Source organism: Pituophis catenifer, unplaced genomic scaffold (assembly GCF_029215685.1).
Source record: "Pituophis catenifer annectens isolate HBS135680 unplaced genomic scaffold, rPitCat1.0.hap2 SCAF_7, whole genome shotgun sequence".
Taxonomy (NCBI): Eukaryota; Metazoa; Chordata; class Lepidosauria; order Squamata; family Colubridae; genus Pituophis; species Pituophis catenifer.
Genome location: NW_027256887.1, coordinates 66,347,017 through 66,372,272, shown reverse-complemented (window position 1 = coordinate 66,372,272; position 25,256 = coordinate 66,347,017). Strand labels below are relative to the sequence as shown.

Here is a 25,256-nt window from a genome sequence, read left to right as displayed (position 1 = left end):
GAGACATTCCCTTATAATATTCTGTGATGAAATCTTAACCAGCCTTTTCCGACATGGAACAATTGATTCTTTTTGCTGTTTTTAATGCTCTGAAAAGGAACTTTAATCCTGCTTGGAGTTTGCATAGATGGCTAGAATCAGAAAGACTATTTGTGCCCAAGAATATCACAAAGGAATTATCCCTGAGATTGAAGGTCAGGGTAAAGCAGAATCTTCTCTCTTCTATCACAAATTCAGATTAGGGATAATAAAATCCTACCTGTGGATTACCTTGAGACGGCAAAGATTTAGTTAATCAGAATGTAATACATTCAAAAGGGTAGAAAATGAACCTTCCTTCCCTTCCTCCCACGCTTTGGAAATAGTTTTTAATTTTTATCTATGAAACAAGAAAAATGATCTAATAACCACTTCTTTAATATAGCTGCCTTGGAGGCATTTACTGTATCTCCACTCCATTTTCCCCATTCTTTCAAGCAAGCAGATAATCCTGTCCTGGCTAAAGAGATTAAAAGGTTATCAAACAAGGCATCTGACAGATGACCAAAAGGGATTTAAAAACAAAATATCTGAGAACAAACTACTAATAAATTGGATGGCACAAGAGTAGAAGCCTGCTCACAATAACACAGAGGTTTCATTCATTCTTAAATAAACATAAATAGCTGTGCAATTTTGTTTTAACATAATCAAATCCAGGACTTTGAGGATCAAAAAAGAGCATTGCTATAAAGAACATAATCATCCATATTTTTTTTTCAGCAGTTTGCAATGTTTCTTTCCAGAAAGAGATAGAGAGAGAGAAGAAGAAAAGTTTTCTAGTAGATATTAGCAAGATTAGGGAATGTATGCTGGGGTGGGGAAACAATTTAATTCTATTCATTTAATAGCAATAGCACTTAAGACTTTGTGCTTTATAGCCCTCTCTAAGCGGGCTGTACAAATGTCAACATATTGCCCCCAACAATCTGGATCCTATTGGGTACATTGCTCAGGGTATCCCTGCATATACATATATACAAAAAAGTGGCTAAAAAAAGAATGTTTCTTTTTTTCAGCACCAGAGGCTCAAAATGAATTAATTTCAAAGCTGACCACCAAATTGTATAACCATGTTATTCCGTGCAAGAGGTGTGAGTATAAGGCCTCATTTCTCTAGCACCATGCTACATTTTAAAATGATAAGCAGTAGAATACAGAGCAGAGCAGAAAGGGAGTTGTTCTCATCTGTTATGTTGGCAAAAAAAGACCCAGGAAGATGAAGGAGAAGAGAAATTAAAGGACTTTTCACCCCTTAATTTGGTCTGAGTATGAAATCTTTTATATTTCAGAGACAGCACAGCAGTATAACCTCCCAAATGGGAGGAGATGGAAAAGTTTGAAAGGGAGATAGAAGTGGAGTTAGTGAATTAGCAGGATAACAAATAGCCATGAAGGCTTCTCTTATAAATAAAAGCAGTATTACCATGGCAAGCAGTCTTACTAAATTCATATTCAGCCAAAGTGACTTATAGTTATGGATGAAAACAGACACTTTAAAAAAAACGTTTTTTACATGGTAGCTTTTACACTCCAAGTCCCTCTTGGGAAGCTGCCAAGAGTTTAGATATTCTTTTCATTAATAATAAATGAAACTTAACACGTTGAATCACCTGCACTTGATGGTCAAATTCAGTGCAATGCCTTATTGTTATATTTCAAATGCTTAAAGATGAAGGCTGCCATCACTATTGTAACAGTTTAAAATGCTTTCATTTATTTATCAGAGTTGTGTAGCAACCTGGATTCAAAAAGGAAAAAAGTGATTCGAAGTCTGTGGCGACAGGTGAAACATGTCAACAGGTCTTTGAAGAAGCTGGCCTTGTGTTGGTTGATTCCAGGGAAAGATGCATTTCATTGAATGAGATGCCAAAAGATATGATATTTATGAACTGTAGTGAGTAGTCAAGGCATTAATGATGCACTTAGGGCAAATCCAGCAGGAATCCCAGTTTCTGATGCAGCCATTGGTTAAAGTAAAGGTCTGCACTATATGAAGATACTCATATAGCAACATGGAATGTCCAAAGAATGAGCCAAGGTAAATTGACATTATCAAATGGAAGATCACCGGATTGAAAATCAACCTCCTTGGGATCAATGAGTTACACTGGATAGACAAAGATATTTCAAATCAAATTCAGGTAAATACCATGCATGTAAGTAAAAGTTACATTTGGTTACATTTTTCACCAATACTTTTATTTTCCAGTTTTAAGCTATTAAAATTATTGTTTTTTTTATTTTCTACATTGTGTTTTTATTGCTTGTAAGCCACCTAGAGTTGCTGTGAGTGAGTAGGCGGCCATATAATTTTATAAACAAATAAACAAAAATATTATAAAGCTGATGATAAGTGAAGTATTGTTACACAAGCTTTCATAGAACCAATTACTGTAAATCTTCAACTTAATGGACTGCTGGTCGGAAGGGATATCCATTATACCCCATTAAATCCAAATAGGATTTTCCAGCATGCCTAAAATGGCAAATAGGATTTTTTTTTTTGCATATATATAAAAATGGGAAATGCACAGAGATGTACAGTATACATAAAAGCTTTCTCCATTGCATCGAATATCTGTTGAATTAAGATCTGGTAAATCAAGCGTTTACTCGAAGTTATTCGAATAAAGTTTGATTTATTTTTACTTCACAGCTGAAGTATGAATTTAATACCTTTTAAGGAGCAGCAGCCCTTTGGAAAAGAAACCTCCCATCTTTTCTCATCACAGAATAAGAATGGTCCCATTCATCATTCATCATCAGGCCAAACAAGTGAGTATTATAGCTATGTATACTAAGCATAGTACTGGCCAACAGGTTAATAAATTTTCATGTTGTGGTGCCTGAAATGGCAATGATAACACAGGCCTTATCACTCAAATGCTACTACAGGTAGCTCTGGAGTCTGGATTTATGACTTTAATGGAGTCTGGAATTCCCATTGTAAGTCTTGACGGTTGCAAGTTGAAGCACCTACATGATGGATCTCCTTTTATGACATTTTTGTGGTGGCCATTAAGTGAATGCTGTGGTCAATGAACAGGTTGATGCAGTCCTAGAGCCATTTTTTAATGTTTATCAACCACAGTACTAGAGCCATTTTTGCCTGAAAAAAAAATGTCATAAAACAGTGCAACCAGCTATACAGATGAGAAGGTTGCCAAGCACCCAAAATACAGTCATATGATTGCAAAGGGTGGAGATGCCACCATCAGAACTCTAGAACCAGGTCCTAAGTATCTTTTGGCGGGGTATGTGGTAACTTTAAATGTTCACTAAGTAATAGATTGTTAAGCCAAGATTATTTGTAGTCCATGTCCATGATTTCCTTCTTGGATTTTTGGGAAATTGTAGGGCTGTGTTGCAGTTCAGGTCAGTGGTGGGTTTTGAAATTTTTTACTACTGGTTCTGTGGGTGTGGTTTGGTGGGCATGGCTTGGTGGGTGTAGCAGAGGAAGGATACTGTAAAATCTCCATTCCCACCCCACTCCAGGAGAAGGATACTGTAAAATCTCGATTCCCTCCCCACTCCAGGGGAAGGATAATGTAAAATCTCCATTCCCTCCTGATCAGCTGGGACTTGGGAGACAGAGAATAGATGAGGGCGGGGCCAGTCAGAACTTTTACTACTGGTTCTCTGAACTACTCAAAATTTCCGCTACCGGTTCTCCAGAACTGGTCAGAACCTGCCTCTGGTTCAGATTCAGTATTCAAAAGGTGCTTTGGAGTGTGCATGGGAATGCAAGCTTAGCATCTGTCTGCCTAATCTTAAAATGCTTTGTATCTTTTCCTAGAACTGCATATTGAGACAGGTGCTAGGTTTGAATCCCGGATGCTCTGGAAGTACTTCATGCAGATCAAAACTGAACAGCTACACAGCATGAACAAACAGCACAAGGAAAACAACTCAGTATGTGGCAGCTGAAAAAAAAAAGACACAATCCTTTATGGAACATTAGGAAAGGAGCTGTAGATAAAATTGACAGTAATATGTATATTTTATAGAAAACTGTTGTATCACAGGAGACTGAAGATGAAATGTCCCTTGTGGTGCTATTAAAATATATATATATCCTTTTTTAGTTGTATTATAATGTTGCACATAAGCATGTAAGGCCAGAATGTGCATCTTTGCCATCACAACACTTTTCATCATTTCACTGGAACTGCTGGTTGCTGTGAACACTCATCACCATAAAGGTTCTACTTAAAAGTAAAAGAGAAAAGGAAAGACCAGTAACTAGTAAAAAACTAGCAGAGAAGGACTGCATAAAATCACAGCTTCCTTTGGGTCTTTGTTATCAGCTACTTTCTGTGGTATGGGTCATGGACTGGAAGATATCCAAATTAAGCGCTTTTGGATTTAGCACTACTAATTATTTAGTATTTTCTTTCACAAAGACAGAACAACAAGGAATGATATGGGAAAAAAAGAAAAACCCTAAACAAATAAACAAATTCTGCATTCTGGATTTTGATACTTTGAATGTCTCTCTCCAAACGACTTTCTTAGAAGAAGTGACTATGCATATGTGTGTGTTTATATATATATGTGTGTGTGTGTGTGTGTGTGTGTGTGTGTGTGTGTATAGTTAATATTTCGGGTTTCTTCCCGTGTAATTGTGGATATATCCCTAAAAGGATAGAAGCGACGTTTCGACAGAATCTTACTGCAAAAGACTCCTCACATGATGATGGCAGATGAGATTCTGTCGAAACGTCGCTTCTACCCTTTTAGGGATATATCCACAATTACACGGGAAGAAACCCGAAATATTAACTATACACACATATATACCCGTGAAAACTTACATAGACATATATATATACTGTATACTGTATATATACTATATATACTGTATACCATGTTATATATGTATTTGTGTGCACAGACGTGCACATGTACACACATACAGACACAGTATGTGTATGTACACACACACACACACACACACACACACACACACACACACACAGTGTATATCCCAAAATGAAATTTTATCTGAATCATGAAACACTATTTAATCAGCAGTTCAGGAAACCGTAAGAATAAAAATGGAGTAAGGATCTTCTAAAATGGGACAGAGCAGTTGCACTAACCCCCTGTGGGGATATAATATTTGGGAACAGGTCAGTGATGAAATCCAATTTTTTTTTACTACTGGTTCTGTGGGCATATGCTTGGTGGGCATGGTGTGGCTTGGTGGGCAAGGCAGGGGAAGGATACTGCAAAATCTCCATTCCCACCCCACTCTGGGGCCAGCCAGAGGTTGTATTTGCTGGTTCTCTGAACTACTCAAAATTTCCGGTACCGGTTCTCCAAACTGCTCAAAATTTCCGCTACCGGTTCTCCAGAACCTGTCAGAACCTGCTGGATTTCACCCCTGGAACAGGTTTTTATTTTGTGCAGGCAATTATTTTATAAACTTAATTGTTTTTTCAAAAAAAAAAATAATACTAGTCAAAGAGTGTAATGAAGGATCGTACTACCAGAATACTATTATCAGACTTTCCTAGGAGTTTCATAACCTAAACAGGAGTGCAAAAAATCTTTTTCTGATGCCTTAACCAATCACATGTCTAAGAAAGGTTTCTTCTTCATGGGAAGATTTGTGAATGATTGCTTGTTTATCCCATGGTTTTGTCCTTCAGTTCTGACTATATACTTTAATGCCTTAGAGCAATTGAAAAGAGCTGTCTCATATTGGCTTCAGCAATTACTCCGAGACATAATGTGGTTTGTTTAGTTTATTTTGAAGTAGTGCACTGCATGAACCCAGGTATTTTGATTTGTAAATCATGGCTTATGTCTTAGCATAAAGTGTCAACCAAATCATAACGGCTGTTCATTGGTGATAAAAACAAGCCACAGATTAGCACAATCTGTGCCTGATGTGTCAACTCAGCCAATCATTGTATTTTTAAAAAACTGTATGCCTTCCATTGTGAACCAACGGTACCAAGAGAGAATAGCTAGGGATCATTTTTTCAGATGATAACGGGAATAATTATGTTAAAAATAAAACATGTCAGGTGCCTATAGCTAGTTACCTGCAGAGAAATGTTTGAACAATTAGCATGTTAATGAAAACAAATCTCAGCATAGCGTAGGAACTCAACAATGAATTCATTACCAAAAATGAATTAAAAATTTTCATCTTTGACTACCACAATCCCAGTTACTCTTACATATGTGTCATAAAGTTCACTGCTCCACAGTGGATTTAATTGACTTTATTAGAGTAGAGTCTTTTGAGTATTAAAAATCTATTAGTAAAAGCACCATGCAAGAATTCATCTAAATAAAGTAGAGAAGCTTTAGGAATTAGTATTGGTTCAAATACTAGAAATAAAAAGTAGCTATCAATAGAAATTTCCTATCACTATGACACAGCCTCAGAAATAATTATTTCCATAACCATATTAAAGACTAAATAATTAGTATTTACCGGTAATTAGTATTTAAGCCTATAATAATACCCCCTATTCTGCATATATAGTATATGCCTGCTTTTAATTTGCCAATTCTTTTGCATACAGTAAAATAAAATATTTTGTTTTTATTATTGAAGTGTAATATCTAAATAATCTCAGAAAGACGAATCCTTGCAGATTTTAAAGCCAATGGCTTTGGCATCAGAAAAGGGAGTTTTGGCTACCAGCAAAAATTGACTACTCATTACAGACCTCCTTCATTTTGAATCATATTTACTCTCATTTTTTAATTTCACACTTCTGCTTCTCATTAAAAATTCTACTTTCTCCCACACTTTAATTAAACTCCCAAAGCAAAACTACATTTTCTACCTGAAAAGTCCTTCAAAAGCATATAAAAAGAAGACAAAAACCACTGTTTTTTTAAAAAAAATGTGATTGAATGCTTGCATTTTTATCATTTCACAGTAGCACATCACTAGATGACAATTGAAATAAGGACATGTTCAATGAAAACTGAAAACTAAAGTGTCAGATATGTTTTAATTCAGATTTTTACAATGAGGAAGAAGTACGTCTTGATTCCCTAAATTCTTGTTCTATTTCCCTTTCAATTTTATGGTTCTATAATTCCTGAATTAAATACTTATAAATTTTGTTTACAGCCCTAAGAGCTCACAGCAGGTGTGGATTCTACTTACCTTTACTACTGGTTCGCAGCGGGGCCGTGCGCTTGCGGACCGGTTCTATAGAACCGGTGTGAACTGGGGGGCAACCCACCACTAGCTCATAGCATATTGTACTCCTATTTTCTTTCTCACCAATTAAGAAGGTTCTACTCAGGGGTAAAATGCTACCAGTTCAGATGAACCGGTGGCGATGGCGGCGGGTGGTTCGGAGAACTGGTAGCGATGGCGGCGTGAAGCTCCGCCACCTGCCCGGTCGTTGTTGGTCGTTCCTGGTTAAAACCAGGAAGTAACCTGCTTTTTACCCTCTGTGCATGCACAGAAGTGTTTGTGCATGTGCAGAGGGTCTACGCACGTATGTGCACTTCCGAACAGGTGGGGAAGGTAAGTAGATTTCACCCCTGGTTCTACTGTCTGAAAGCAGAGTCATAATTGGTGAACTTCCATAATCAGTGAAAGTGTATAGGCTAAATTCAATCCCTGACAACTCCAGTATTGAACTCTGTGGAAGAGAGGTGTGGCATTTCTGGTTTTGAAAGCTGACCCTATAAGGAATTAATATATCAGCAAAGCTATTTCCTAACTATATTGATTGGAAAGTAGCATGTCTACCTCAGAAGCTGAAGACAGCAACCAGTTAAGAAACAAACCCAATTTACATCTAAAAAGATCTAGCTTACTCTGTAGGACTTCCGTAATTAAGACATCATTAACCTGACATTAACTTCATGCTATAACAAGTAGTTGTGTTTCCTAAAGGTTCAAGGAACAGTAAGACCAAACAATAGAATTCCCTATTGTTGTGACTTTTTCTCACAGAAACGTACTTGGTTGATGTATTGATGTATTGCTGCCAACTAAATGCTTCAGGTTTCCTTGCAAAAAAAAAAAAGAAAGAAAGAAAGAAAGAAAGAAAGGAAGGAAGGAAGGAAGGAAGGAAGAAAGAAAGAAAGAAAGAAAGAAAGAAAGAAAGAAAGAAAGAAAGAAAGAAAGAAAGAAAGAAAGAAAGAAATGCATCTGTATTCCTATAGGGAGGAAGGCAAGTCTTTATGCATACCTACAGAAAGAGAGAAAAATGGGTACTCTGGCTTGGAAACATCCCTAAGGCTATTCTGAGCCTTCACATAGCCAGAAGGAAGAAATCAAAAAGTGTTAGATCTTTCCCGGAGGAACGTTTATAATATATTTAATGATTCAATTAAGCTGATCTCAATATGATTTCATATTCAGTTTTTTTTGAAAATAAAGTGATGGTATCTTCATTACTCTTTTTCTGCCAAATCAGTGTTACATTTGATTTTTTTTAAAAAGTGCTATATTTTATTAGGACTAATAATAGAGCTACTCCCTCCTTATTTTCTATTCTGGCACAATTTGTATCTCTGCCTTTTCACGGGGGTTCTGAGTTCCTCCTATTTTAATGCTATATTGTTTGACAGCTATTCTAATTCATGGAGCAGGTATCTGATAAGCCTTACCTTTCTTTTACCACCACCCTCTGTTCCCAGGAGATTTATTTCTTTGTTCTCTCCAAGAGCACTGAGTCAAACAATATATTTCAATTTTGAACAGTTTTCTTTATAGTGACATATGCTGACTCTGTCAATAATCCATCCTTTGCTATCTTGGAGAAGTTGAACTGTTGCATGGAATGACCTCTTGTTCCACGTTTCAGAAAAATGCTGTTGCATTTGCTGCTACCTCCTCTCCAATCTTCCTTTCACTCACTTGCCTTTTTAGCTCATCTCTATATCCTTTTTATTCTCTCTCAGCCATATAAACTGGGAAAAAAAAAGGTTTTAATAGCTTTGTGGAACTGAAAAATGAGAGCTTGAGCTGACTAAAACATAGAAGAATAATGTATGAGTGTATTGTAAGCACGCAAGACTGTCAAGAGTAACTGTTCAGAGTAATGTCAGCTATTATACTTGAACTTAAGTTAAAGCAATATCTGAGCCTGTTAAATAAAATAGCTGTTTCTACAGGATCCTCCCCATAACTAACCACTTCTGCCGTGTAAGAGAGGAAGAGGAAATTGGGAAATGGAATATCTGCTTAGCAGGACTTTTCTTTTTAATATTTAAGTTATTTTTAGTAGTGGAGAATAGAAAACTGTAACACCAAGAGGCGTAAAAAGATAAATAGTGTTTATATAGTAAAGAGAAAGAAATCTCAGATATCTCATGGTGATAAAAACTAAACCTGACAAAAAATAAATAAAGCTAATCCTAGAATTAGTTCCTAGTACTTCAGATACCTTGGAGACTGATAAGGCCTCTCAGATGCACTGTTTTAATTATTACATGTTTCAACTGTAAAATTACCAAGCAAGGCAAATGTAAGTTATATTCAAAACACAATCTCTTAAAATCTGTAAAATCAAATAATTCAAAGTATTGATTTCTTGTTTGGTGCAGGCATTCCAAGAAAATATCTTCCATAGTACTGTATTTTCAAATGTAGATACCGTAACTGCATTTTTCATGTGATTCAGGATCAAAATAGTATCTTTTATTGCACAGGATGTTATATTTATGCAGATCACCTGCCTGATGCAGAATGAATGAATGAATGAATGAATGAATGAATGAATGAATGAATGAATCTATCATCTATCATCTATTATCTATCTATCTATCTATCTATCTATCTATCTATCTATCTATCTATCTACCTACCTACCTACCTACCTACCTACCTACCTACCTACCTACCTACCTACCACCTACCTACCACATGCATGTGTGTGAAACAGGGAGAACCAGTCAATCTCAATCATTTCAATCATAAGCTTTTTCAATCATCCCCTTCTGGATGTAAGGATGATCTGTCTGCAACATCTGTCACCCCATTAATACCGCAGTTAATTCAGCTGATCTGGCTAGCTAGGCAGGTGTCCCCTTCCTCCCTCACCACTCCATTTGTGTTCTTCCATGAACTGTGTGCTCATGGAATGGACAACTAATTTAGGGAGGAGCGTATCAATCTTAAGCCAAGGGCTGTGAGCTGTGCTTACCTTCTAGACCCCACAAATGAACCTTTTCCTCCACCCATTTGCCTGTTCCTTTCCCAGTCTTGAGATATAACAATGCATCTCAATGGCTTTCTTTGATCAGCAGTGCTTGTTCCTACCTAACCAGTTATTTGCTTGTTTCTGTGGCAAAGAAAGAATTTTGTTGGTTAGACAAGCATGTGAACTAGCTTAGTAGCAAATGAGAGAGAATCAGTTTGTTTGGTATTTATTAATTCAGCATTTTTTAATCAAGTGATTTTTGACTACTCAATAGGGATGCAAAATAAATATGTATAATGTCTTATGATATAACAAGTGATACAGTGTTCTTGTAATAGGAGAAGAACAGCTGGGAATTATATATAATTATAATCTGCCATAATATGTCTTATTTTAAAATATTTTATATTATACTAAAGGCATTTTAAATGTTGTACGTTCCCTGCTGATGTGCAGCACTGTAGGCAGAAAACAAACTAGCAATAAATATTTCTGGTACTCTTGTGCCTCAACAGTGCTAAGATGACTGGATTTACCTATTACTCATTGCCAAAATAGTATTTATTTTGTTTGTAGTTATATGTTGTAATATATATTGTGACAATACAGCTAATTATGGCCTGTGCAACAAATTGTTAATAACAAGGCTTAGAGCCAGGGACAAAATATCCCAATTTTATTTATTTATTTTTTATTTAAGACACTTAAAGGATAAATGACTACATAAAGGGGGAAAAAAAGAGGATGAGAAAATACCTGGTGGGTGGAAAATAAAATATCAGTAAATAAACACTAAATATACTCTGATCTCTCTTCAGATCCTGTAAATCTTTCTCCTTTTGCAAGTTTAAATTTGGAAAATTTAGAATGTATATTATGGGCAAAACTGAATGAGGACACCACAGTGTTTATTGCCTTTCCATCATAGCAATAGATGGGCTATTTGTTGCCTTCTAGGTGTCAAATACCAGGCAAAATTACCGTGAAATATAATAATACAATTCTTTCTCCACTCTGCATAACAATTGACTATGCTAAATGTCAGGGTTTCATAAAATGGATAGAGTTCTCTTTCATTTTCGTATGCCCTAGGAACCATTTCAATTAGTGTTTTGCATTTTTGGTTAAATGGTTGGTGCTCCTGAAAAATCAGACAGGACTATTGATGACTGCATGTACATTTATGCCTGTCATATTGCTCTACTGTTGGCAATAATTTGTAGCTGTTCTAAGAACCACCCTATAATTTCTGTAATTCTGATATAAAACAAATAAATAGATTGTATCCACTCACTTAATCCACTCAATCTCTTCCCCTTCTATTCTTCTCTTAACTTTATCAAGCAATGCCATTTTTTGTACACCATCTTCACTTGTTACACTCATTTAAAATATTGAATTTATATTTTATGATCACCTCAACAGAGAAGGCTGTCTTGGAGTAGGTCTTCTAGCAATCTGTAGTAACTGTCTCCAAAACCATAAAATGAAAGTATTTATAATCTTCTTACACCTTTACATCATAATATAAATAATGGCATTAATCTAATTGTTGTGTATTAGCTTTTTCACAATAGCAAATCTCTTTCACAGAAACTAAAGAAATTCCTTGGTGAACATTTCAATTGTCACAAAGAACTGGTTGTTGGTACAAAGTTATTTAACAGGAACATTTCCTTTAGAAATGGATCCTTCCCCAGCTGCTCTCTGTTTTATTTAAGATGCGAACAGAATATAAGTCACTATCTGGCCACCTAAAGTATGAGATGGAACTGATTTAGATGCCTATGGGTATGTTCTTTATCCACCTGGTATGTCTGCTCACATTTCACACACAAATCAGTAGAGAAACCTGTCCCTCCCTATAAATCAAGTCACAGAAAGCATGCTTCTTTTTCCCAATGGGGGAAGGAAATTTGACAGCTTGGCATTAGATTTATTTGGACCATTATTATGATCTTATCACTATGCTGAAGATATACCATCTATATTTTGAGGCTTCTAAATTTTGTAGCAGATCAGGGATTTGAACCCAACTCTTCCTGTTTTAATATTAGTTTTGTCACTGAATTACAAACATAACTCTGGCTGTAACAATTGATGTTTTATGTCTGTCTTATTGTGGTTAACAAGTAATGGCAAATAATCAAGCTAGAAAGGAAGATTAACTCCAGAGGCATGAAATATAGTACATCTGAGAAAATTCTACAACGATCTTTACAATATGAACTGACCACTAGACAGAAAAAAGGCATTTCATATTCTAAATTATGAAGAGATGTTATAAAGAAGAATTTTTTTAGTGGATGTAGTATATCCCTTTTTTGACTACAGCTTATTTGGTTTTTTTTAATCAGTGATGTCATCAAAGTAAACAAACCCCATGTGTTGACATCATCAGTCAGGGCCCTAACCAGAAGTGACCTACATATCCCCCAGTCCTGTGATATGATGTGATACCACCTCAAATCTGATAGTTTGGTTTGAATATGCATAGAATTAGGTTCGGAGTTAAACTAATCATGCACCTAGGGTTGACTCTCACACTTTTCTTGTTGGGGTTAGTTTCAACCCATCATATTTGGTTGTGATTTCTGCATCACATTGAGCAAGGAGAGTTAGGTAGGTCATATCTAGGGAGAAGAGTTATGCACATCATATCTGGAGGGGCGGGGTTGCTATGCACTTTATTTCCACCATGACTTGGTGAAGTCATTTCCATGTGGTGTTTGATTTCTTTGATGACATTACTTATTTAACAAACAGCTAGGCTGCCATCAAAAAAGGGATACACTATTTCCACTATTATTTGAATGCATTTCATTTGGAACACAATTCACATATTTAAAAGGTAACAATTAATGCTTAAATATAAAATAGTTATAAAACAGCAAGATGTTCGATCAACCTATAATCATTAGTTGTCCAGCAACTCATTTTATGGGATCAAATTTCAAGCAGCACTTTAATATTTATGGATGCAGGTTTTGATTATATGAGCTTAGAATGCTCTTATCACCTTTTTACTGAATGGCATTTTCCTCCCAGAAAATGACTGAATCTAAATCTAAACGTTTGAAGGGCATAAAGTGCAGAAGAGAAAAAAAAAATCAGTGAAAACACATTGCTCCATATTAGTTTATACACTGAATAGATGTTTGTGCTGTAGCAAAAACAGAAAGAAAACAATATATTACTGCAATTTCTAGCTTGTCATAATTTGGCCTTGGTTGCAATCACACTCTTGACTTTTAGAAGGTGCTCATATGCCTCAGGAGTTGATTGACTCAACACTCATGGCAGATGATCTGGGAAGGAGCATCTTTTCTTTAAAATAATATACCTTTCACAATTTCAGATATCATAGTAGTCAGAAACAACTTTCTTTCAGGATGCTATTGAACATACCTGTATTGTAACCTCTTCCAAGAGCTGGCCAGGGACGGTGATTTTTCCAGAGGTTTCCTAGGTACCAGTCACTCTGGTTCTCTACCAAACCAAGAACCTGCTGGCCTAAAAATGCACAAATAAACAAATCAAATCAAGAGTCAAAAATCAATTTGTAGGGAGATAACCATAATATATAGACAAGTAGATGCAAAAAGAGAATTATGCATACATTTCGTATATGAAATGTAAATCTGTTTAATGTAATTACAATTTAGAATTGGCTTAGAAATATAATGAGTTATATATTCTACAAAATAAAATACAGAAAAAATGCAAGTCCCCACAACTATGTGATAGCAATAAATAAGATATTTATTGAAAACTATCCTGAGCATGTTTTTATGGAAGATATGAATATATAAAAATCTTTCAACCTTTTCCTCCCTTCTCCTCTAAGTTAATCTAATACCATCTAATGATTTGTTACCTATAACAAATTTTCTCATTCAAGAAAACTCTAAGTTTCTCCAAAATGGTTTAAAAAGTAGAGTTAATATTTTACTTTTAATTGAGATACTTAAAAATGTTAATCAGTTCTCTGTAGTACCTACACCAGCCTCCAACAACATTATGCCATAAAATGAATTTGTAATATTTTTCAAATAATGCAATTCTATTTATAAATATTCACAAAGCTTTCTACTACGGAAGAAAAAAGTTTACAGAATTAATTTATCTCACCTTTTAACTCTCTGTCTCAACATATAATCATATAATCTTATATAATCTTATATAATCAAGTTAAATTACAATTTAAAACAATCAGAATCACAAGATATTATATTTAAAATGCAGCCAACTAAGCATGTACATATGTGTTACATTAATTTTTCCATGAAAACACCAAAACATTGTATAAGCCTGGATCATTGCAACTATATTCCATGGCTTCCTCAAAATTGTAATTGATTAAATCTCACTTTTGTTATTCATCAATATGACAGTTTAGATCAGGGGTGTCAAACTCAAGGCCCGTGAGCCAGATCCAGCCCATGGGGTGCTTATATCTTGCCCGCGGGGCCGCCCTGGAAGCAGCAAAGGATTGGCCTGCAGTGCCTCTGCCAGCGAAAACAGAGCTTGGGCGGGTCGCATGCGGCCCTCCCAAGCTCCATTTTCGCGGCAGAGGGTCACAGGAGCCATTGCAGCTGAAAATGGAGCTCAGGAGCCCGTTTTTGCTGGCAGTGCATTCTCTGGCAGAGTGACATCGAGCTGACCACACCCACCCCGGTTCCCCGAGGTCAAACGCAATCCTGATGCAGCCCTCAATGAAATCGAGTTTGACACCCCTGCTTTAGATGTTTAGAAGTTTTAGACATTTGTCCCCAGTTTTTCCATTATTGTAGAAAGCAGAATCATATAGTTTCTTATTATAATTCCATATAGTCATATTAGATTATTTTGTTCCCTGAACGAAGTACCCCTCTGATTTTTTTGTCTTAAACTCAGCATGGTAAATAATTGGCAATAGCAGTGAGATGTCTGGACTTAATTTATTTCTATAAGCATCCAAGACTCTTAAAGAAGTGTTGGATTAATATTTTATCTTTAATTAAACCATTTCTTTTTCCCCTCTTTGGGTCAATGAGGTATGTTAAAAGAGAAAAGTTGATTTTTTTTGAACTAAGTCATTCTTCCTGAACTTCAAGGTTAAATAAATGGTAGCAACTGTGCTCAGAAAATGACTTGCAGTGCATTCTCTATCTCTATTGCTCAAGCTAAAAAGTGACTTAATGGGATATCACCAGGGACTTAATATTCAAGCCATGTTGAACTGTTCTCAATATATGTTTGAAAAACTGTAGAGTTCTCACTGGAAAAAAAAATGAATTGGTTCCAAACTTTGGAGGAAGGATTTTAATTTATCCCAATCAGTACTGTCTTTTATTTTTTCATCAGAATTTCATAACTTGTTTTAAATGGATTCTTTTAAGTAATAGGAAAAATCAATACACAGATATTTATCTTTTATTTTTCAGAAGTATATACTGGCAATTGCTCTATTTAGCAATAGGTGTGCTTCATCTCATCTGATAAGGATAGATAGTCCCGCAAACATACCTATGGACTCATCAAATTGAATTATGAGCCATCAAGTTGGTATCAATGGTGTTGACATAGACAGATTTTCTCCTAATCGAGTCCTCCAGATCTTCCAATGCACCATTGTCACTGTAACTAAGCCCATCCACTAGTAGTCATCTTCCTTTTCATTCCATTTTTTTCCAGCATTACAGCTTTTCTACAGAATGTGTTCAAAGTAGGATAATTTGAGCTTTACCATTTGTGTTTTGAGAACTGTGTGTTGATTTGGTTCCTTCAATTTTAAAATCATATTCATCTTCTCACAAATCAGTTTCTCTTCTTATATTTTCAGCATATAGCTTGAGTAAATAAGTTCACAGCCTTGCCTGACTCCTCTGTTAACCTAGAGCTAGTCCATTTTGCCATGTTCTTTCTACATTGTAGCTTCATCACCTGTATATATGCTTTGCAGGAGGACAATGACATGTTCTGGAATTTCCATTTTTCTAAGCACATTTCATAGCTTGAAGGATTTTCTATAATTAATGAAGCATATGCTGGCTTCTTTTTTTTTGGCATTGACTTTTCTAATTATCTAGCAAGTGTCAACAATGTCGCATATTCCTCAGCCTTTTCTAAGGCCAACTTGATTATCTGGCATCTCTTTTTCCATGTAGGCTTTAAACTGCATTGAATGACGCAAGTATTTTGATAACATTAAAATAGCTGAACAAAACATCATAGGTCAAGGACTAGCTGTATATATTTGTTCACATGCTCTTCTTACCTTATCTGCAACATGTTTTTCCTTCAATCCTTACTTGAAAATCTTATGAAGGCAGGTTTTACACCTTCATGAAATAATCATATCTTCTACAACCTTATACCCTGAAGATATTTAGAAATTCAACTCTCATTTCTATCTTATATCAGATAGACAGAAATCAACAATAAATCAAAGCGACACTATTAATAAAAGTCACATGAAGGAGCCTTGGTGGCGCAGCAGACTAAAGCACTGTTAAGTAGCACCAGCTGCCTGCAATTACTACAAGTCCAAATCTTACCAAGCTCAAGCTTGACTCAGCCTTCCGAGGTAGGTAAAATGAGGACCCGGTTTGTGGGGGCAATAAGCTGACTTTGTATAAAAAAGAACACCGCTGGGGGGGGGGCGAAAGCCCTACTAAGCAGGTATATACAAAAGTATGAAGGCTATTGCTTAATGCATTGTAAACCGCCCTGAGTCTCCGGAAAAGGGCGGCATATAAATTGAACCAATCAATCAATCAATCAATCAATCAAGCTGGCTTATGTTGGTGAATGACATCCATTGCCTGTCTAATTACCTATTCTCAAGCAACAGTAATCAGGGCTAAGTAATTTTTTTGGGTTAGGTAGGCACAAATCAACAAATGGCTGTTGCAGCAAGACCAGTTCTAAAATACCCATTAATCCAAGACAAGGTGGTGACGCTATTTCTATGATTATTTCTAATATCCCAAAATGTTCTCTATCATTTCTGCTGTTCTAGACAGATATGTACCAACACTTCCAAACAGCCACCCATAATTTTTATTTTCTAAGAATGGAGATGAGTCTATATGGTTCCACCCTTGCAAATACACTTAATGCTGGGGGTTTATAAATAAGTATAAGTAATTTGCAATGCCAGTTTCCAATTTAATTAAAAAGACCGACATGATAGGAAACTTGGCAGGTACCAAAAATGGTGTCTGTAAAGTACTACATTTTTTTTGTCCCTGTATCACATATCATGTTAAAATATTTCCTTGTTTCACTATTTTCACCATGAATTTGAAATGTTAAGATTGATTCTGTAGATTTCATGCAAGCAAAGCATACCCACCATTAGTCTACAGATGCTCACCACTTTCCTCTTTCACATTTTTCTTTAACATAATAAAAGATAGAAAATTGAATAGAAATTTGTCTAGTTTAAATTGTTCTACACCATATATTTTAATTTCTATAACATATTCCACATATTTCCTTTTTCGATATTTGAAAAAATGTTCAATATTAAGATTACTATGCTACCTTTAGAATATAGATTTTCCTTCATATTCTATATTTCATATTCTTATTTGAGAAAAATTTAGAGAATAAAGCAAAAGCTAATATAAATCTTAATAGCGTTCTATGAGTAAGTGTGAGTATCCATTTTGGAAAGAAAGAGTTTTTTTCCAGGTCTTTCTTCTTTTTATGAGTAGTCATAATATCCATATACCCCTACTCACATATATATACTTCTATTTGGCACAGATTGACAATAATCAAGCATGGCTCAGATGGAAAAAAACGTTATTAGTAATAAGAACACGCTAAGACATTTCATATCTCAGTGTCTTCACTGTTAGGAAGATTTTGCATCCAAAGAGAAAAGTGAGAGTCCCATTTGCAAAAAGTTGATATTGAATACCCTTTCTGAAGACTTATCATCTGTTTTCATTAAATTGTCCAAATACTGATGAGGTAAATCTTCAAATCTCTCATAACAGGTCATGACAAACCTTGTTACTTGTTAATGGATTTGTTTTCTCACCTTAAATTTGTACTACTTTTTAACAAACAGATCTACACTGCTCATATTTTAGCAGTTTTATTTTACACAAAAGGATATTGAAGGACAAGTAAGACTGAAATGAAATTAGCGGAATGTTCCTGTTTGCTATTTTATATGGCCATGGCCAACCAGTGTTTACATGGTAAAAACTCCAAAAGCTGGAATATATAACTATGTATAATAGACATTTCTAATCATTCCACTCCAATAGTTTTCCATTTTCTGCTGCTATCGCAAATGTATTATCACAAACATGCTTAAATGTCATTTAGACATGGTTTGGAATGAGGATGGATTTATAAATTACATACACCAAGTCTTGTTTGATCTTCACTTGGCCTTATAGAGGCCAAGTCCTAGATTAAGTGTTGGTTAGAACAGTGGGAAACCATTTATCACTTGAGAAGAAACTTTCATTGACTATAAATTAAACACTCTCCTGATGAAACCCCATTTAAAGTTCAATCACACTAGCTGCTTTTAATGAAAAACAACCAGTAGGAGTATTTTCTAAACATACACTCTGATTTATTTAATTTTAAATTCTACTAAATATGGAATAATTTATTAGGCCAGGTTAACCTAGAAGTTTTGGGATGGGAAGAATGGAGGGAATGGGCGGTGATAGTAGAGTAACTGATATGAAAGCTGTTTAAGATACAACATGAGATGACATTCCTGACATTTTAATTAGGTTGTCCTAGGGAATGTGAAGTTTCTGAAATGTATTTAGGATTCTCTAGGGCAGCGATCCCCAACCTTTCTGACTCCATGGACTGGCTGAGGTAGCAGTGATGGCAGCAGGACGGCATGTGCAAATGAAGCTTTATGCGCTCACCCCACTTCCGTGGCCAGGGGTGGGCGATCCCTGCTCTAAGAGATGTGGGATGAAGCTATGAAGAGTGACTGATCCTTTTCTTCAAGAACTGCAGTGTGTCCCTTATTGTCTCTTGTTAAATAATTAAGAAAAGCTTGCTAATAGTCATGACATGAAGCTCTGTAGACATACTTTCCTCTTCCTATTTTCCCCATAACAACAACCCTATGAGGGTTAAGCCTGATGCCTTAACCACTAGACTTTAGACAATTCTCTGCTGGCACTTCAATGTTGGCACTGAATGTATTAATCCAAGGACTCTCAAGCTTTGGGAATGATACTATGATTGTAAAATGATACCTTGAACTAGTTAGAACCTCCTACAAATAAAACTCATGATTTCATTGGATAAGTAAGAAATGTTACTTTACAGAAAATAAAATGAAAATTTCCAAATGAAATTTCAAATGACCCCCCCCCTCCCTGAATAAAAAATAATTGAAAACAATATTTTTTAATGGGAAGGAGTTTCACGAGTTTTGTATAATTCTCATGAAATTTGGGTTTCTTTTTGGAGAAGCTATTTTCATTCTGCCAATGGGAGAATTTTCTTGGGAAAATTACAAAAAAGAAAGAAAGAAAACGCAAGGATATTTGACTTTTCTAATTAATTCCTTGCCTTACATCAGCATGTCTTAAAATGCTGCCGTTTACAAAACACTGGTAGTCTATAATAACTTTTGGGTCCCTCCTCCAGTGAAATAAACATTGAGATAGCAATCACTAGCTATCTCTTTCTCTTTTGTCAGACTCTGGTTTTGTCTAAAGCCAAAAGTGATTTTGTTCCAACAATGATTCTCAGAATCACTTTGACAAGACTTATTAAGAAGAAAAGGCATATAAGAATTCAAGAAAACTGAAGAAAAACCAATATATAATGAAACCAATATATCCCCTAAAGCAAGGGTCTCCAAACTTGGCAATTTTAAGACTTGTGGACTTAGACTCCCAGAATTCCTCAGCCAGCAAAGTCCACAAGTCTTAAAGTTGCCAAGTTTGGAGACCCCTGCCCTAAAGTATATTAGGGCAAAGACATTCAAAAAAAAATTTAGCTGCCTTCCTGGTGGTATTTCCACTTATAATAAAGGAGCTTGCAAGTAGTTGTTTAAACAACAGCCTTAAGAATAATTATAATTCTAGAAACAAACTATTGTATCTCCATACAGAGTTCTGAAATCATTGGGTTTTCATATAATATACTTCATCCAACTGGGAAAGGAATATAAAAACATTCTTTGATGACCTGCCATCCCTGTATTATCTCTTGAGAAACCTTGAATAATAATACCATCTACCTAGAAAAGAGACACAATTCTCCTCCATTCCTTGATAAGGAAGCAATTTTTCTACACTTTCTGCAAAATTTGGGAGTTGTAGCACATGGAAAGAAGTCGCCTTTAAGTAAATTTCCTTGTCATGAAATGGACTTGTTTAATCTGTTGAAGGAAAACTTTAATTGTGCAACTGGCTTCCTGTCCTGAAAATACTCACTCTTTTTTCTTCATTTTCTGTTCAATTCCCCTAATAGGATATCAACATATTCAAAAGATATTGCATATAATAGAATTCAATACATTTGAAAATTAACAATAACTCTTATATAACTCTTAAAACGTCTTCAATGGTTTGACTCAGATCAGATACTGTCACTGAGAAAAAAAGTGTTAACTTATTGTTAATGTCCCCATTCATGTATTCATGGTGTACTGTGGGTCTGCTTAATCCCATGATGAAAAACATTCAGACTTCCCTTATGAGCTTCGGTCTAGCTGCCATTGATTTCCAGTTTCAGCCACTGATATCATTTGTCCTTAAAGATACTGATACCATTAGAAGGGCTTTTTTAGCACCTCTGGAAGTTCTATTATGTTCTGATCAATTCCCCAAGGAGGCTCTTCCCCAAAGTCATTTTACTTCTCACTGTGCTGGCATTTCAAACCTAGATTCTCTGAAGTGAAGAATAAGCTCCTCTAATCTTTGGCACCCCTGGAAAAGAAAACCAATCCTTTTTTTTCCTTTTGAAAGACAAAGAAAACATTATGATCCTTCGCTTGAAGAGAATACAGCAGTGACCACAATGCATTTGAAGTGCTTTATATTCTGTTCTGCTTGTCTGTCCATCTTATTATGGTAAAACCCTGTGACTAACAGCGTGAGCTTTGTCTTTGTTTCTTCACTGTAGCCTTACAGTTACGATTAAGTGGACTCTGCTCATTCATTGCTTCTTGAGACACAAGTTTAGCTTATGAAAATGAAGCTGTGTTCTTTACTTGTTCATAAAGCATTATTATTAGCTAGGAAGAGAAAATGCAAAAGATGCTGTACTGACTATGAGCGTACAGAAGATTTATCAAGTAAGATAAAGCTGGGTCATTCTCTTCAGCATCCTCTATAGCTATAGAAAAGAATTTATTTGAAAAATCCAATGGTATTTCTTTTCAAAATCTCTTATACTTGATTATTTGTGAGTACTTAAACTTTACCACAGGTGACAAAAATGATCCATTAAGGGGACAGCATAATAAGTAAATAGTAGGTATAGTGGCATGACACAAAGGGGATGTTGTATAAAATGTTACTGGATGGAGAAGCATAAAAATGATAACACCAAGAAGGAACAGTTGCTGAGAAACCGGTTTTCAAAGGTAGCTTAATGTAATTCAAATGACAATATAGTCTACCTTGTAGGGCTATTTTCAGAAACACTGAATTCCCAACAAGAAAATATAATGTCTATTTAGAGGAACAGAGGAAGTGAGAATGTTTTTCCTTATTTGTATCTAACAGAAAAGCTGCTTGTATGTGAATGTCTAGATTTCAATATGTATCACATATTATTTTATGTTATGTATTAAAGATCAGCATGACTGGGTAGAGTTTTAAGGCCCCTTCTTTCCATTCAATTGACTAAAATGTTTCTGCATAGTCTGCAGCCACATCTGATTTACTATTAACTTTTAAGTACCCATAGCAGCCTAGCCGAGACACACACCATGAACATTACGTTCTGGTAAATTATTTGGATGTTAAAACTCATTTAAAATTATAATCATTACTATGATTATAAACCCAAGGATGGGAATAATCTAAATAGTCTTACATACAGGTTTATGAAGCTGTGTGTCGATATTACAAAGGGCTAATAAAATACACTAATGCAAAACTCAACAATTTTCAATATATCCATGATACAGGAAAAAAAAAATATAGCCACCCATTCTACATCTCTTTTATTTTGTAGCATAATGACTCATTTTACTTCTGTGTTAAAGCTGGAATGAAATGTATTTGTGGTGGTTCAGCCCAACACTGCTGGATGTAATTTTGAAAATAAAAAGTAAGGCCTTTCCCCTTAATGGAACTGCCCTTGCCTCCTTGTAAACTCATTGAGACATACAATACTGCCAGGTTTCTGGAAGAAAAGTAGAAGAGGGAACCTTAACAATCCTTCAAAACTGGCATCAAAGTTGCAAGGTATTTCAATTGAGGGTAAATTGAGTGTACTAACCCCAAGCACACACATAAATATAACTGCAGATATCAGTTAAAAGTAGGTTAAGTAAGGTCTTCATTTGAATACTTTTATTATGAGGAGGAGGAGGCCCAGGAGTATGTTAGTTTATAACCTCGAAGATAATTCATCAGCTATCATGCAGGCCTGTCAAACTAGTGGCCCGTAGGCTGGATACGTCTAAGTCGATCACACCCACCCTGGCTTTGGATCGTGATACATCACAATCTGGCCTATGACACGATCAGTTTGACACCCATGAGCTAATCTATCAGTTCCTTTGTAACTTTTAAGCAATTTATCAAATTTTAAAAAATTTAAAGTGAGTTCTCCAAACCTACTTTAATTTTCTTTTCTTAAACTCCTTAAAGTATAGTGTCAGCAGAAGTATCTAATATGGAAGGGAAAAAAACCTCAAGACCTTTCACTAAATCTGACAATCATCCAGCCTTGTCAGTTATGGATTATTGAGATACACTAAGGCAGTATTCCAGGGTGAATAATGATTTAACTGTACTTTGTACCTTAAAGATCAGAATCACGATAATGAAATATTAGTGGCTCAATTCTCTAGTGGCACTAGACCTATGCATTAATAGCATTGGTTATCTCAATATAAAATATCATCATAAAAATAGCAATAATTCTATCACACCACATTTAATCAATTGCATTACCTTTTCTAACTCACAAAAAGGATGTTCTTTCCTGAAAAGGACATTAAACTGAAGAATTTGCCCAGAGGATAAAGGCTTTCTTGTTTTAAGCCATAAATCTCAGATGTTTTCTAGCCTGTGCAGAAAGATTTCACCTGGGACTGTATTGCATTAGCAGATTAATTGGCTGGGTGTGAACAGTGTACTAAGCTAAATGCTATTTGTTTTTGGATTAACAGGATGTGTGAGCACAATTGTGATTTATAAACCACAGTTTATGGAATATTGTATTGTACCTGGCTGGAGTTTGTGGACCAAAGTAAAAATCAAAGTGGATTTAAGAACAAATGTATATCAAAAATACTAAGCACCGTTAATGAGTGACTAGGATTCATTTTGACAGATTTCTCATCTCACAGAGTTAAGCCCATTATACTGAATAAAGGTCATGTGGAAACTTCACAGAGTTGTTGTGGGGAAGGACATTTCCATATCAAGAGGAAATGTGGTTATGGGATAAGAGTGTCCCCCTCAGCTCCCGCCGACTGCTAACAATAACAAAGTGAAATGAACTTGAAGAAATCTGTGCTGAAGGCATGAAAGTAACTGCTCATGCAGCACGACTATGTCTTTCACAGATGCATTATTTTATTATTCAAGGGGATTAAGCTGTCTGATAAGCCAGGTAGTTAGCATGAGCCCTGTCAGAAGCATGCATCTGTGTAAATGAGAACACTGTCATTTCCTTGGCATGTGCAGTTGGTCATTATTCTCCAAAACATATTTTGAGAAGCAAGTAAAGGCATTCTGGTGACTCTGATGCTAAACATCTCTTATCTACCAGTTTAAGAAATTAAAATTTTACACTACCGTAGTAGAACTATTTCTGTTGCAGAGATTTTGCAAATCCAACCCAGCTGCAGATTCTCTTGCCAACAATCATCCCATGTATCAGCATGAAATATGAACCCAGGAATATTATACTTTTTACTTTGCAATAATAAATCCTATCTTTAGTACTATATTTTATTTTACTACATAAAATGTCTCCATATATATTTAATAATGGAAGGTGAAATTCAAACCAAGGACCAGGAAAGATCAGAGCAAAAACTACATTTGATGTAAATCATCTCTAATTTAAATAAATTAAACCAATACGTGGATAGCCAGCTACACAGCCTTGATTCACAACGATCAAAAAAGTCAGAGCTGAGGTTCTTTAGAAATGATTGCCCTTAGAAACAAGAACTGAATTATAATGGAAGCAGAAGCTCCTATCAGATGCAGGCTGCTGGGGCACCTTATTTGCAATACTTGCTAGTTCAAAATATGTGACGATTGGCTGGTTTCAGACATTATGTAACTGTGATGTTTTCCTCATGTTTTTAAGTTTAAAAAATAAAAACTGAAGGGCCTATTTCTTCAGGGGTACTAATGAACCTTGCTGAGATTAAAACATAAAATATTCTTGCCTCCAGCTGACACAGACAGCTATTTGTAAACATATATACCTATTGCTTCTCACAGAAGCGATTGATTCGTTTTTATGCAGAAGCCAATTCACATTGTCAACGTTTGGCTTCCAGACAAGTTATAGATCTACAGTGTTGTTACAAAGAAAGATTTAAATGCTGGGAGTAAAGTACTAACAGTTCTGAAGGTGTAATTGACTGCTCTTAGTAAGACACAGACAATGAAGTAACTGCTTACTATGGAAAAACAATGATAAATCTTCAGATTTTCAATAGAATTCAGACACCAATTTCCCTTGAATTATACTGGATCTAAACAAGGCAAACTGCTTTAGCCGAGGAAGTTAGTCTTCCCAGGATAAAGCCCTTTAGGAGAATGAAATTCCCAGAAGCCTGAGCACATGTAGGCAAAATCATATAAATTGATCAAGGAAAGGAAAAGTTCCAATGATGAGCATAGTACCAGAATGTTCTAATGAGCTGCACTGTTCTCCCTAAAAATG

The 25,256-nt window shown here is 35.5% G+C and overlaps 1 protein-coding gene across 1 annotated transcript in view; it reads right to left on the bottom strand.

The window, feature by feature from the left end:
* The window catches only part of LARGE1 (LARGE xylosyl- and glucuronyltransferase 1), a 381,838-nt gene that overhangs the window by 73,038 nt on the left and 283,544 nt on the right, over window positions 1-25,256 (bottom strand). The window contains exon 7 of the mRNA XM_070947065.1: window positions 13,587-13,691. Within this exon, the coding sequence (XP_070803166.1) occupies window positions 13,587-13,691 (105 nt within the window). The remainder of the gene's footprint in view (window positions 1-13,586; window positions 13,692-25,256) is intronic.